The sequence below is a fragment of the Temnothorax nylanderi genome, unplaced genomic scaffold (genome assembly GCF_030848795.1).
Source record: "Temnothorax nylanderi isolate EJ_2023f unplaced genomic scaffold, tnyl_v1.0 TNYL_tig0028_pilon, whole genome shotgun sequence".
Taxonomy (NCBI): Eukaryota; Metazoa; Arthropoda; class Insecta; order Hymenoptera; family Formicidae; genus Temnothorax; species Temnothorax nylanderi.
Genome location: NW_027249090.1, coordinates 1508388 through 1524126, shown reverse-complemented (window position 1 = coordinate 1524126; position 15739 = coordinate 1508388). Strand labels below are relative to the sequence as shown.

General features: G+C 40.0%; 3 protein-coding genes and 1 long non-coding RNA gene across 5 annotated transcripts; 3 read left to right on the top strand and 1 right to left on the bottom strand.

Moving 5' to 3' along the window:
- LOC139770330 (uncharacterized) lies at positions 1–7523 on the top strand. Its single transcript, XM_071702233.1, has 2 exons — positions 1–1856; positions 2139–7523. The coding sequence occupies exons 1-2, from the start codon at positions 2–4 to the stop codon at positions 2243–2245; spliced, it is 1962 nt and encodes a 653-aa protein (XP_071558334.1). The 5' UTR covers position 1; the 3' UTR covers positions 2246–7523.
- An 865-nt stretch (positions 7524–8388) lies between these two features.
- Positions 8389–9933, top strand: LOC139770334 (vesicle transport protein SFT2C). The gene is made up of 3 exons (XM_071702237.1): positions 8389–8697; positions 9378–9529; positions 9607–9933. The coding sequence occupies exons 1-3, from the start codon at positions 8506–8508 to the stop codon at positions 9872–9874; spliced, it is 612 nt and encodes a 203-aa protein (XP_071558338.1). The 5' UTR covers positions 8389–8505; the 3' UTR covers positions 9875–9933.
- Positions 9934–10288: 355 nt separating this feature from the next.
- Positions 10289–12497, bottom strand: LOC139770333 (uncharacterized). 2 transcript variants are annotated; one of them, XM_071702236.1, is made up of 6 exons: positions 12238–12497; positions 12020–12070; positions 11821–11949; positions 11540–11756; positions 10838–11463; positions 10289–10764 (listed from the first exon to the last, which is right to left on the bottom strand). In XM_071702236.1, the coding sequence occupies exons 1-5, from the start codon at positions 12345–12347 to the stop codon at positions 10840–10842; spliced, it is 1131 nt and encodes a 376-aa protein (XP_071558337.1). In that variant the 5' UTR covers positions 12348–12497; the 3' UTR covers positions 10289–10764; positions 10838–10839. The 2 variants fall into 2 exon arrangements, with proteins under 2 accessions (XP_071558337.1, XP_071558336.1); XM_071702235.1 differs by having other exon boundaries at positions 10289–11463; positions 12238–12496.
- LOC139770335 (uncharacterized) lies at positions 11110–11552 on the top strand. The gene is made up of 2 exons (XR_011717714.1): positions 11110–11198; positions 11277–11552. It is a non-coding gene; the product is annotated as an uncharacterized lncRNA (long non-coding RNA).
- Positions 12498–15739: the final 3242 nt, after the last annotated feature.

Sequence of the window (15739 nt, the reverse complement as noted above, 5' to 3'; positions counted from 1 at the left end):
GATGATCGAGGACTTGGACGCCATCGAACCGGCACCACTGGAGTCGCAAAGAACGCCGACAAGGGTCTGCAGCTGCGAGGAAGTCGAAACTAGAGGACGCGCCAGTTTCCTGAGGGTACGCAGCACCGAGGTGACATGGAGCACCAGCAGCTTCATGTCGCCCGACGAGGCGATCTGGGATCTGAGAAGGCGTACCAGCGAGGGTACAGAGTTCCGCTGGGAGCTCCATACTTCGAGCACCGACTTGGATCTCGCCAGGAAAACAAAGTGCAGCTGCCACAGTCTGACTCCGCAAGGGAAGAAGTCGGAGGGCAAGCATCGCGGCGATCTCAGGAAGCATCACAGTGCGGAGACGGACAAGTGGTCGGTCAAACCGGAGAATCTGCTGACACCGATGCACGACCTAAGGAAGCATAGCAGCGACGACACCAGATTCGCGAGGGAGGCCAGGTGGTTACAGGTGCCGGATGTAATGCGGAATCCGAAGCCCAGGTGCACCTGTCCCAAGGTGAAGACCCCGGCGCCCGCGTCACCGGTGGAAGTGAAGCCGCAGGAGAAGATACCGGAGAAGCCGATACAGAAGGATGAAAAGAAACTGTACTACTCGAAGTCGTTGACGCCCGACGATTCGGCCGTGACATGGGAGAAACCGGAGGTGAAGAGGCAAGTCAGCGAGGATCCGAGAGCCGCCAGAGGGAAAAGAGAGCGACCCAAGTTAGAGCGCTCGGCGCAAGTGAGAAGCGAAAGTTCAAGGAGATGGGGCTTCTCCGCTAAGGAGAAAGACAAAGACAAAGACAAAGAGAAAGAGAAGGTCATCAGTCCGGCGGAGAGCAAGAAACGAGAGAAGATACGAGCAAGGTGGGCCATGAAACCGCACGTCTCTTTGCCCGCCGAGAAAAAGGCGCCGAAGTGGTACAGGAGTCAGGACGAGACGAAGAGCAAGAGTCTGCGCGAGCGACCCAAGTACAGCATACGCAGGAGCATGTCGCCGGAGCCGGATCCACGGCAGATGAGCAAACTGGAGAACAGAATCGTACGGCGTCTGATCTCGCCAGAGATCTCCATCACCAGCACCAAGTGGGCACCGTACGAGGACTCGTCGCCGTTACCGACGATCGGGATAAAGAAGCGCGAGCAGAAGCACATCAGCGATATCAAGTGGACGCCGTACGACGAGTCCCCAAGCGACATCCCAGTCGAGGTAATCGATGACAAGAAATGGTCACCCTTCCACAATGTCACGCCTCCGGACTGTCCGCCGGAGGCGGCGACGCCCAGCAAGAGCGACGACGAAAAGTTCCGGTGGAAGATCCTCAATCAGGTCGCGCCGTTCCCGCTCTATCAGGGCGGCTGGAAGGACGAGTCGCCGGAGAAAACGCCACCGAAGAAGGTGACCACGCCGGAGGACCTATCGTCTCCGGTCTGGTCGCCAAGGGTGCCTGGGGATACTCCCGCTAAGCGGAAGAGTATCATAAGACCGGAATACTCGCCGGAGTACTCGCCGCCGGCGCGCAGGTCCAGCAAACCCAAGCTCATCCGGAAGGGTGCGTTCAGGGCGAAAACGTCGGCCCCTACCAATCCTCTGGAGGACAGACTGCCCCAGGCCGGGCCTCCCCCGCCGACGGTAATAATACGCGCTGCTAGCGAGGAGACTAAGCGACAGAGGCCCCAGCTGACCAGATCCATAGCCCTGCTGGAGGTGCCGAAGCAAATAGATGCAACGAAGAGATCGTTGAGCGAGGAGGGACCGCGCATGCGTCCTCGCGAGCGTCCCAAACCGCCCGGAAGAACTCGCAGCGAGGAAGTGTCCAAGTACGACGATCCTTGGTTGGTGAGGGCCGAGTCTCCTGAGCTGCGTGAGTACGTTACGACAGTATAACGATTGCTTCCATAAGCCGTCGATTAAGTATCGGCAGTGAACCACGGCACTTCCTTAATTTATAATCGACGCGCTTATCACAAGCAGCTCGGCAAAATGCAACAAAATACATAAATGAAGATCCTGTACAGTTTAAAGGAATTATTATTTTCTAATACCCATTCCTACGATTTTATAAAGAATTACTGAATAAAAAAAAACGAAGTCTCAAATGACGAAGCTAAAATGACGATGCACCGTTAAATTGGGGTTCAAACAGCTATTCGGAGAGAGAGGCGTCCCGCGACCAGACAGCAACAGCAGCAGCAGCAGCAGCAGCAGCAGCAGCACCACGGTTTCCTCGCAAGGGCCTTACGAAGAATATAATCTTCGAAACCACCTAAAAGACGCAACGGCGGGGCACAACTAGTCGAGATGAAGATTAACGAGGTCGAACGAGACGAGGAAGGAAGATTCTAACACGATCGCGCCCGCACGGGCGCCGAAAACTTCGTTGGCCTACACGAAGACTACAATGAAAAATACCAAAAAAAAAAAGAAGAAAAAAAACGAAATAACTTCCAACTCATTTTCGGCATTCGACGGTTTCATTTCCATAGGAGACGCGCGAATCGGAAGTTCTCAGAAACGGGCGGAAGTCGAGGCGAGGGGTCAAGGACTGACTATTATTTAAATAGCGTAATATATACATGTGCGTTTCGTCGCGCTCGCGGGGAAGCGGAAGTACTCCTCCTCGGAGAGCGCGACGTCTGAATGTTCTCAGCTCAAGACGAAAAAATGTAGGGTCGCGCGCGCGACCGGGCGGACATCCGGGTAGATCCGGGAACTCTGTGGGGCGAGCATGACGGAACAGCCGGGTGCCGCCCGGCGAACGCGGACGAGACGGTTCACGGTGTAGGGCGTTGATTGATAGTTCTATAACGTAATTAATAACGTAATGCTAAAAACGATTAAAGTACCGACTTAGGGAATAATAATGACATGAATCTCTGTAGTGTAAGCGTGACTCGTTGATTCGGGGAGAGAGAATGCTCCGCTGCGGAGGATGTAAGATCGTGGATACACACAGGGTGCGTCCGACGTGGGTCGAGCGATCTGCCTCGATCGCTCGGACGCGCGCGAATAAATAATGCTAAGCATAATTTGTATATGTGTACACGTACCCCCTCGGTACGTATGCACGTAATTATATAATATTTGTAACGTTCACGTTCGAGCGACAAGTATGTAAGAGGAGATAGGAGGTAGAGAGGAAAATGGAAGAGAAGGAGGAAAAGAGGAAAAAAATCGCGGAGATGCGATTCGAGCGCATCGTGATCAAAGGATTGGCCTCGTTCCAGGGGCAACGCGGATCCCCGAGAGTCCGCTCGATCGAGAGCTGTCCGGGGCTCGACGAGATACGACTCTTTGTTACTCGTTCATATCTGTTTTTTTTTTCCTTTCATTTTATACGTTATATCGGCGTGTGCGAGATCGTTGGATCGCAGCAGCGTCGCGCGATATCGACGCGCTTGGATCCAGATTCGCGACGATCGATTTCATTCGTTGTTCGGGCGACGATCTGGTGGTCGTAACATGGAAAAAAAAAGAAAAAGGAACGCCGCCGGATACGTAGCCCCCGTGTGTGCCGGTGCGTGCAATATTAATTAAGGGATCGAAACGTCGGTGGACAACCGCGTGAGTACGGGGTACTAAGGGATAAGAAAAAGAAAACGAGAAACCAAGGAGGAGAAAACCGACAGGGTGTGTCCGTGGGGGGAGGGCGATCGGCTGCGCGTATTTAATCGTTTCTCCCTTCATCCCCCTCGGTGCGACGTGTAGTTCGTTTTCGATTGAACACGCCGTGTCTCGTTGCCGCTTGCGTTGTCACTCGCGCGCTACTCGCTTCAGTTTTCGTGCTCGCGCGCGAAGGACTTTCGTCGCATCCCGCCTTCGACATCCCCTCAGCCCCCCTTGCGTCCATGATCTTTTTCTATATCGTGGGTGTGTCTCGTGAACGATATGGCTCAGTGTTCTGCGCGGCCGATATTACTGTACATAGCATAACGCATAGGGAATTTCTCACTTAGGTACGGTCGTGTCTGTGAGCAGGTACCGTTAACGGGGAGAGATGCCGCCCCCGCGCACATTAGGGACGCGTTAGTCGCGGCCGAGTGCGCTCGAGCGACGACGCTGATTAGACTCAAGCCCCCCCTTTCTTTTCCCTCGTTGGCGAACACGTCCGATCTCGTGTCGCGCGAACGACCGCCGTCGTTTAGCACGTAATTGTTTTTGTTTCTTTTTTTTTTTAGGATAGCTCCGCGTATAATTAGCGCCACGTGAACGCTCACCCGGTAATTTTCGCGCGAGCGAGACTCACACGCGCGCGCAGTAACTCTCATCTAAGTACCTTGCCGCTCTTTCTCTCTCGATGCACCCTCTCGACACACGCTCCCCTTTCGTTCCCTTCTAAGTCTCATCGATCGTCCGTAAACCGTTCCCGGAACGCGATCGATGAGCGATTAGTGATATTACGACTAGCGATACGATAGAAGTTAATTCGAGTACTCGTAGCGAAGGTGTCCGCCGCGAGGAGGGGGCCCGTTTACGTTCGTTTACTCTTGTACTCCGTTCGCATCTCGCCTTCTGAGCGTCACGAGATCGACGCGTTCCGTGCGTTTCTCTTAAAAGCGAAACCTTGTAAAGACTTCAAAAAGAAAAGAGAAAGAAACAATCGTATATGCCGCGGCGAAAGAATATTTAAGAAGAAAACAGCGAGGGTCGCTGTAACAGTCATGTCCATTTCTATCAATGTAGATTAACTTTAATCTCGGTTTAACTTCCCAGTAAACACAATGTCCCAAATCGGGGCATAAGACGTCTTAAAGACGTCTTAGGACGTGGACAGACGAGACATTTTGTAACGTTACAGAGAAGCGCTACAGAGACCCGTATAGATATAGGTAGTGTACAGGCTTTTCTGAGCGCTACAAAGTAGCCCGCCTCGGGCCCTTAAAGACGTCATATGACTCTATTTGGGACATGCGTGTTGTCTGCGTTATCTATTTCTAATTTTTACAACTAGGGAAGAATAAAAAGTAAGTTAAACCGAGCTTAAAGTTAATCTGCATTGGTAAAAATGGACATTAGTCACACTAACTTCATCGACAAAGCTACGATAGCGTAAATAAAAAATGAAAATTTTTTCGGACCGTAATGATGATAATTTTGAGGTGGCAGCCATACATTTCGCGATAAATTTGATGCAGCCGCGACTATCATCTCGAAACAAGAAACGTACGGGATCGCGTCAGGCGAGGAAGAGGAAACGCGATGCATTCGAGCGAACGCGCAAGTCGTTCCGCGGTTCCGCCGCGAATCCTCGCGAGGATCCCTGATCCGCGACGGACGCGCGCGCTTTAATTTCCGGCCCGCGCTTCCGTCGACGACGATTCGCGGAAAAATCGGGGAGCCCGAGCGGACCGCGCGATCTACCGAAGCCGACTCGTCGCGTTCATGGTCGTCGCACCCCCGAATTCGCACCTCGCGGGGCGCGAAGGGCCAAGGTGTAACGCTGCCAGGCGGCGCCAGGGTACCTATTCTTGAAATCGTTCGTTATGAAACGAATTCGTTTATGAACGAAAAGGTGGGGATTTCTCAGTTGAGCGCCAATGGGAACCCAGTTGACGCACCTTTTCGTTCATAAACGAATTCGTTTCATAACGAACGATTTCAAGAATAGGTACCCAGGGGGGCCAGGACGTGTCCGTCGTGTCGCACGGTCGCGTCGCATGGTCGCCGCTTGTATTTTACACGTACGTACGTACACGCATTATACGCTACATAGAGATTCGTTTCTCCACGAATTACACACGTATACATATATAAAGAAATATATATAAAAAAAATATAAATATATATATAAATATAAATATATATATATATATATATATATATATATATATATATATAGTTTTCTCCCCTCTCGTAGTGCGTACACATAGAAGTTTATTACGGCGTCATTGCGTACTGTACGATATTATACATAGCGTAAAAAATAAAAGACTACGTCGCGTACTCACTATCAACCGAAGGCCGAAGGGACGCTCATGCCGCCATTCGCGCGCACGGTCGTCGGCGGATGGGCCGTGTATACATATATATGTACACAAACACATGTATGTGTATATATGTAAGACACGGACACGCGTTCGTTCGAATAATGAAGTAGGATGATTAGGGCACGTGTGTGCGTTGAGAGGACGCTATTACAATAAAAAAAAAAACTTGTATCCGTGCTGCCATTAGCGTTAAAACAGGAGGCGGAGGTGCAGTAAGGTGTGAGGACAAGCCAAAGTATATAGTTAACGAAAATACACACGAATTTAGTCCACGAGGAGACGTACACACTTATACGTATGGAGAGTGAGAGTGAGAGAGAGAGAAAGAGAAAAGGAGAGAGAGAAGAATGAGAGAAAGTGAGAGAGAGAAAGAAGAAATGAGAGAGAGAGAGAGAGAGAGAGAGAGAAAATGATATATGTATACAAGCGCACGCATACTCGCATAAATACGTTTAGTTGCGTAAATCCGTGTATAAAGAAAATGCGGCGAACGAGAGAAAGAGTTTCGCAAACGCCTCTTCTTTTTTACTTTCTACTTCGACAGTGAGCGGCGAAGGAGGATAATAAAAGATTAGATTTGGCAAATCGTTTCTTTCGCCTCGAAAGCTGCTCTTAAAAAGAATTTTTAAGCCCTTCGAAGCTCGGTATGACGAAATTATCGATGAGAGAAATCGGCACGGGATGAGAGCTCGTTATCTGTCGAAGCGCGTCACGCGTAAAAATTAACGGACGAACGGTTCTTCACGCTCTTCTTCACGCTCGTTTGTATTTCCCTTGAGTTCACATATACGGAGTTTCGCGATTAAGTATATGCGATATCAATCGACGACAATTGATAGACATCTCAATCCCTCCCCCCCCTCCCCGCGGGGGTGTGAATTCGTTTCGTGGCGCAGTGTGAGAATAAGTTTAGGGATCTTCATGTTGAATAATTAGCAGTCTCATCCTATGTATCGTATAATCGAGAGATTCAAGCGGCCGTGAGCAGTACGTATTTAGCGGTAAAAAGACACAAGAAAACTATATAAGACGGATAAGCGGAACCCTGGGTTTATTAACGGTATTCGTAGCGTGTACTTGTAATTTCGGATTTGTGATTCGATTTGTTGTCTGAGTTCCCTGAGCTACGTTGTTACGTTTTTTTCTTTGCGCCTATTAGTATACACGTCATTCCTCTTCTTCTCCCACGAACGACATTTATTTATTACGATATTTATTACGATTATTGTAAGTATTGTGCTCTCTAATGCGATATTACATTGTGATAACGTGAGACTTGTTTCTAGTCCGGCTCTTCTCTAATCTCGTTAATTATTCTGTCGGTACTCAGTCCAATCCTCGCCCAGCCTCCCTGTCTCCCCTCTTCCCCTCAACCCCTGCCCTTGTCCCCGACCGTAATGATTTGTCAAACGGTACGACGCGTCGCGAGATGCGTAGATCTCGCGTATAGAAAGGTGCATCCTCTGTGCAACAAATACAGTATACAATCCGTAAATATGAGGTCAATGTTGATTTGTTTAAATAAATGTAAGTTTGAAAACCCATCGTGGTATTTTTTATTTACGCGACGCACGGAGCGGTCATTTACGTCTCGAATAATAATTCACGCGTATAATTCTACTTTTTAAGTAATTATATAGATATTATATATCTGGAATTTTCTAACTTGAATATAATACGTTATTATACATAATATTAAATTATATATATAATTAAATATATATACATATATTATATATATATTAAAAGAAACGTAACATCCACTAAATTCATGATCTTTCTATTAATTGTGTGAACACTATAGAAGTACTATATAATTAAACTTGATAATAATATACATATTTTTATTTAAAGTACTCATCTAATTGCTTCGCAGCAGTCTGCCATTATTAGTAAAACATTCTTTTGTACTCAAAAGTCGAAATAGTACAAAGCAAATTTCTCTTTATGATCGGCTACAAACGCGAACTTATGACTAAAAATCAGGGGTATTTTAGATTGTATGGAGGACACACAGAATATACAGTGGAATAGGTAGTTAACAAATGCGGCTTATGTCCATTTCTATCAATGCGGATTAACTTTAAATCTCAGTTAACTTACTTTTTATCTTTTTCTGATTCTTAAAACTGGAAAAGGATAAAAAGTAAGTGTTAAACCGGGATTTTTAAGTTATTAATCTACATTGATAGAAATGGACATTATCCGACTATCTTTATCTACTTAGAATGTTCCAATTGATTTTGGCTGCGTTCCTTTTGACGCTTTCAGCGTGAGAGCATCCCTCCATCTCTGTTTGATATTCGATGTGCAACGAAGACAGAATGACGAAAGCGCTGAGAAGCGTCAAAAGGAACGTAGCCTTTTTTGTGTCTCGCGCGATCGATAAAGTAATTCGTGGTGGTCGATAAAGTAGCGTGCCGGCTACACGATTACTTACCGATAATCGATAGCTGTTTCTCTCTTATTGTTAGTTGATAACATTTAAGGGTTTACGATCCCATGCCGCGAATGTGATATGTCAAAATGGCCGATATCAATAAGGAGTTGAACGAGTATCTTCTCAGCAGCAAAAATGAAAAGCAATATAAAATCGCCATTCCATCGGTAGCGATATCGAGAACGAGCTTCGGGAGATGGTTCGGAAAAAATACTGACGAGGCGGAGGAGGATGCAGGATGGGTCCAAAGATCTCAAAGAGAATGTTGTCCTGCTATGGTAGTTTCTCCATAACCTTAACGAACCGACGGATAAATCAACTGATGTTGATTAATGTGAAAATTCTGACTAGCCCAAGAAACATTTAATATAAGGGGCAGTGCCAACTTACTTATTCAGCGACGTTGCCCCAAATTCCAATTAATTTAATTGACAATTGTCAAGTGATACCTATGGTATTTTGTAAACATGGATAGAGCTCTCTATTAATCTTTTTGATATTCCAAACATGGGAAGAAAGATTAGACTAAGAACAAGGAATTGTATAGTTGAAATTGTTCTACCTTCTGAAGCAGTTCTACGAGTTGAATCAATTGCTGGTTAAGTTAATTGGAATTTTCAAAGTTGTCCTAGCTTGCATATGCAATATTGTATTTGATATTTTCCAAGTTTTCTCTGTTTGAAGCATTTCTGTACGAAATATATGTGAAATCAAATTCAATCAACTTTTGTTTATATAAATAAATTTGCTAAAAATCATCCATTGTCAATTTAAAAATCTACTGATTTTTTATCGGTAGATTTAAAATCAGTACATTTTTTTTATTGGTAGCAATGGATGGATTAAATAATTAACTTTATGCTCTTGTTATTGCATTAAATAAGATTTATATTAATGATGTTGAATATTGAATTCTCACAAGAAATATATTTACATTCTATTCTTTTTATTCTGATAGACGAGAACGCAGAGACTCATATCCTTCGCTGTATGTTTTCTTCTGGGATTATTATGCTTCTGTCTATCAGCGATTTATATACCCGTTTTATTACTCAAAGCAAGAAAATTTGCTCTGCTTTATTCCTTAGGAAGTCTCTTCTTCGTAACAAGGTACATATACATGCATTTAAGAAGTAATATGTATATATGAGAAGAATATCATGTTTCTAATGAAAGATTTCTTCCAGTTTTTGTTTTTTGTGGGGATCAAGTTATATGAAATCATTATTCCTAGCTGAGAAGAAGTACTTTACCTTGTTGTACTTCGCAACGTTAACAGGCACGCTCTATTTTGCTCTGCATTTGCAATCGACTCCTTTGACAGTACTGTGCGCTATTTTGCAGTTGATAGCTACGTTATCCTTTCTAATAAGTCATATACCAGGAGGAACAACTGGTCTCATGTTCTTTACAAGAATGTTTAGATCATCTGTGAAGTCAAGTTTACCTGTATGATAAGATACTGCGCTTAGGATATATTTTAATGTTTTATAATAAAATGCAACAATATTCCATCTCTTGCAATGTTTTCTAAAGCATCACATGAAATTTATATTGAAACAAGGATATTAAATGAATTATTATTCATCTAATGTCTTTATCTAATTGTTATTGAAATTAATACACAGAAGACTGACTTGAATCCATTTTGATTCGTATACTATATATAATTTGTTATATGTTAATCCAATATCACATGTAATTGTATAAAAATATAGTAATATTACTGTTTCTTATTGCCAGAAATTGCCAGACTTTAATCCAGTTGTATTACTTATATTAGTAAATACAATCCTATTTACTAATATAAGTACTTATTTAATTAACGATGCAAAATATAGGGCTAATCTTTGTATATAATAATCTATATAAAAAATATATATATATTTATTACTGTACATCATATTTTTGTTCTATTTTTTCTTCTTATAATTCTTTTAAATTAAACGCAATTTTTCTCACGTATTTTGCTACAAGTATGAAAGATATAAATACTATAAGATATTGATTAGTTATTAGTTATATAATTTCCTAAAATCCTTACCATTAAGCAATCCTTCAAAGATAGGAATTTATTTGTTAGATATTTCAGTGTCGAAGGCAACGTTTGTTAACAATTTTTTAACGTAAAATAAGATAAGTGCAATCACACTCGCTAACATTTTTGATTTGGAAAACTGATTTGGAATTGTTATTTTTTGGATTTTTAAATGCAATGTAATTTTTTTATTTCCAATATCACAATTTATTTTTATCCAATTATCTGAGATTTGTTTTATATTTTTTATTCTTGTCCATACATTGGATTATTTTTCCACTCAAAATTCCTTATTATGTGCATGATCCTGAAAATCGTATCCAAAATTTGAATTTCATTCACTAGATAGACAATTACTTTACCAGTAAACTGTCAAGTACCTCTATCGCTTTTTCTTAGCTAATTTAGTTGCTTTTGTTCGTTTATCATTTCCTTGTACACGTTTTAGTTTTAACGATAAATAATTAGGTTTGTCATTTCTGTGTCTTTTTAATGTATAATTTTTTGTGTGTTTTATTGAATCTGAATTATCGATTGATTTCGATTTGTTAAAAGACTGATTCTTTTCTATATTTTCAGATTCTTCTGTATGTTTTTCTTCTTTGCTGATATTTACATATCTTTTACTCTTCACTACAGTTGTACAATTTTTATCATTGACAGGATCAGGATCATTGTCTAAAGCAATAAATTCAGCCGATGGTGTTTGAGAGACTTGAGAACTTTTGCTGACGGTTGGCGGTATGAAAGCCCTCTTGTCTCGCGAAGATCTATATTTATATACATCTGTAAATACTGTAACAGATTTTTCTGGCTTAGAAATATTTGGGTCTGTATCACAATCCATGCCTGTGGTCTTCGCTTCACACATTGTATTCTTATCAGATGTCTCGTCGAATTCAAAACGTTGGAGCAAGCACTCTGGCGCTTCAAAGTCTTCAAAAGCCTCTGCTATCGATTTGTACAATGAATGACAAACATTATCTGGACATTGCTTCACCTCTTGCTGCAGAAATAATAAATTTCTAAGAAATATCTGTAAAAATGTATACCTTTAAAGTGATAAAATATTTATACGCTACCTTTAAAGCAAAAGCTGCTGCGGTAAATCCCATTTTTTCTAATGTTACCATTTTCAGAATCGGTAGTAGAAGAACAGGTATTTTCTTGTTCACCGCCATAGTAACAATATGTTTTATTATTAGAGGCGGTTCAACATTAGCGTCTAATAAGACGCAACATACATTGTCCTTCTCTAAGGCTCGAGTAACTACATTGATACCCATAATCATAAATTTCCTGAAATTTGGACAAAATAGCTAAATTTCAAACTGTTTGCTGCCGCAGAATATAGAGTACTTACAATATATCAGGCTTTGGAGATGCCGTTTCTAACATTTCTCTCCTAGCTAACGTACGATCTTCTTTTGACAGATTTTTAAGCACATGTTTAGAAATTCTATTACTAGTCTGTTTGATTGACGGTAATATCCTGTAAGACATTTTCATGGCAATTAAAAACAATATTTTTCAAGTGTATCCATATCTTAAATCACACTTACGTATTTAAGTTCTTCGTCAACTCCGTATACTGATCTACATTGATGACTGGCCTAAGAAAATATTTTGCAAAAATAAGTACAAATTGCAATTATCTTTGTTCAAATGTTGATAATATTTATAAATAAATGTTTGTCTTTAATTAAATGTTTAATAATGCTATTATGTCAAATTATTAAAAGTAAGTTCTCCAAAAATTGACATTATTATGTGAAAGTACCAGAAGTTCGGATTAGGCTGTGCCAAGATATTCCGTAAGCCCTTGACAGGCCCTTTTTTAGCTGACAAGCTGTGCCTCTGCTGCTTCTTTGTTAATACCGGCGTAGTCATGTTAATATAATTACACACTTGTTAATATTCCTAAAAATGCTGAAATATATGTACACAGGTTAAGTAAAGTAGACATCACATCCCTGTCTTTTTCGTGCCTCGTGGGAGTCGCGTGGGACCGTCGAAAGCCCCTGTACACTAGCGCCAGTACATCCATTTTCCAAATTGGTACTACGTTCATTTTCCGACACTGCCGATAAAACATCATTTTGGTGCGCGTTCGTGCTATATCTACAAATTACACGAGACCTGTTCGTTTTAGCTGAACTTGTTGCACGGTTCATCTTTTCTCTTTTTCTCTCCAACGTGAAAAAAAAAGAGGAAAGACGAGCCGTGCAACAAGTTCAGCTAAAACGAACAGGCCAACGGTTTCATCTGATAATGCACAATTTTATTTTATTTAATCTGGTACTGGTATCGAGGAAAAGGTATATATAAGCAATATTTTTAAAGTCTGTCCTGCTTGTACCGAATGTCATTGCAATTAAATGCATTTTGGACTTTGTATTTTCTTTTTTAGTTACAAATTAAATATTAGTTTTTATCTTAGGTTTTAACTAACATCCGTTAGAAACAAGTCAACCTATAGAGGCCCTCCACCGCCCCCGCCGATTCCGATCGGCGGTCCTCTTTTATTTACAATACATTTTTTTCACATTTCTATCATTTATTTTATTTCTCTTTTACAATTTACTTTACAATAATGTACAACATTATAAAAGAGTTACATTACAAAATTGATTTGACAATATACGATAAAATTATATACCCACACAGAACACAACCTCCAATATTTCTTTTTGACATAAAATTATGTATGCAAACATTCGGTATGCGTACAATAAAACGAAATTCTTACAAAATAAAACATGTGGCTATTATGTAACATTTTTTTATTATTAAATAACTAGTTCAAAGTTTTTTTTACTTTATTTTTAATTTACGCGAGCAATCACAACCAAAAAAAGATCGTTAATAAATGTATCACTTATATATTACTCAATCAAGCAGAATGTCAATTATTGTCATACTATTTTTGCGAAACTCAAAGAAAATGACCAATACGCGAAAAAATTAACAAAGCTTTGATGTAAGGCAATGATCAAACTGAAAAATACGCGACGAATGAATTGCGATCTCAAATCAATTCCGATATGAATTAGGGACTCGTCGCAACGCGCACGCGAGTTCCCTATAATTATTTCTTTACGCGATAATAAATGTCATTTCACAAACATTAAACGTTTCTTAAAATCGCGTCTACGACTTTAATTACATATATAATTACATATAATCAAACAAACTGAATGAATGAATGAATGAACAGATACTTTATTTACCCCAAGGGGTCTTAAAGGGCGTTTTAAAGGGACGTACCCAACCCCAAACAAACTGAATGATATAATTAATTGCGCGTATGAACTTTAGTTCTCGTTTTACTTTCAACAGCGAGATCGACTTTACAAGCTTTAAAAAATTATGAGCAAAAATCGTGTTATTATCACCGCGTTCAGTAAAGGATAACTGGCCCAATAATTTGACCAGCTCACGATCCCTCCGCCGAGTGGCACGCCAGGTAGTATATCCGATACAGAGAAGAATGATCCGCATAGTAGAGAGCGAGCTGTGCTCTGCTTCTATCGTGTTCCACGAGATCAATCCGCGAAGAAAAGTTAAGTGACCCGTTGAACACCAATTCCGCTGCAGGAGGAAACGAATCTCGGATCTTCCGGACTGCTCCCGATAGTGGTCATTTCGGCAGTGAGTTAACGACTATCACCTCTTTTCAAATATTTGCATAATGCAAGTATTATGCAACTCCCGAATATTTTCACGATAATTTAATTGGTATTCATCACACCAACTACCTTACAACATCAAGATTTGCGCGCGGAAATATATTCTCCCATTGTTAAGAAGTACATTTTTTATTACAAAAAACATGGATAGAACAATTCCTACCGAAGAGTGGTTACAAATAATTATTATTTAGAAATAATAAAATAGGTACATACGTCTCTATTGTGGTTTATTAAATGTGCGAGTACAAAAGTTCTCGGGTACCGACTGTTCGAAATGAATCGAACCGATAACAATAAGGTTTCAATTAATTTCATAGTTAAACATTTAATAATATAAAATTCATATCATTTTTATTTTTTTTGTGATATTTAGTCTATTGTAGTTAAGTAATTAAGTGTAGGATTATCTAAATTAAATATTTACATTCATACTTTTATACGTAGATTATACGTAGATGAAAGAAAGCGAATAATAACAATAATTTTTACATTTGTAATTTTGCAAAATTGAATGCATCTATAAAATGCAATCGAATTTTTTGAAATAATTTTTACTGTTTCTTTTTTTACAACAACCGATTTCTTTCATTATTCTACGTATAAAAGTATAAAGGTAAGGTTATCAAAAAGTGAATACTTTACGAGATATTTCATATTTTATATTAAAAATATTATTAAAAAATTTTAAATATCTTAGGAAATTCTTAACAAAAAAGGGCTTTATTATAGTGTTTTGAAAACGTCTCGATGAGATCTACAACTTTTATTTCAAAGAAAAAATTAAGTTTTATTTAAGAAAATAGTCTCCTTTAAAATTTCTTGAAAATGACGACATGTATGACACGAATCACATTGGAATCATATGTCCCCCTTCAAACCAAACAACTTTCATCTAAAGCATTTCTTTCTAGAATCTAAAATCACAAATAAAAAGGTTTTTAGGTGTGATCGATTAAAATGGGACACCCTTTATAATATCTGGCAACGTAAATACAGAATAGACCCACTAGTAATATTGGATAAGGAAGTAGATAATTCTTCAAGTATGTTTATAATATGTTTATAAAAACGTTTTAAACGTCAAAAATGAGTTTAGCTTCTAAAATGTTATAAATACAAACTACATAAATAACTATAAAATTAATTTTTTTAATATTATTCTTACATAAACACTTTATAGCATATCACAGCATATTTCTTTATATTGAGATAATAGTTATTTAAATATTACAGATTTATTAGGTGATATAATGCATATAGAACCATCAACAAGTTCAAATATTATGATTTCCTTGGAAGACAATTCTTCAAGTATGTTTATAGTATAAAAACGTCTTTTAATATACAAGTTTTACAACTTATAAAATGTTATAATTGCAAACTACATTAAATTACATTAATATCTAGAAGAAAGAAAAAAAGATGTAAACGTACAAACACCGTTGTCATTATCATCAACATCACCAAGGAAATGTAAAATTCAAAAGAAGTTAAGGAAGTCTGAAAGAAAAGTACAAAAATTAGAAATCCTGTTGAAGGAAAAAGAAAATATGGAAGTAAATATGGATATGTTAGATAAGGCAGTAGATA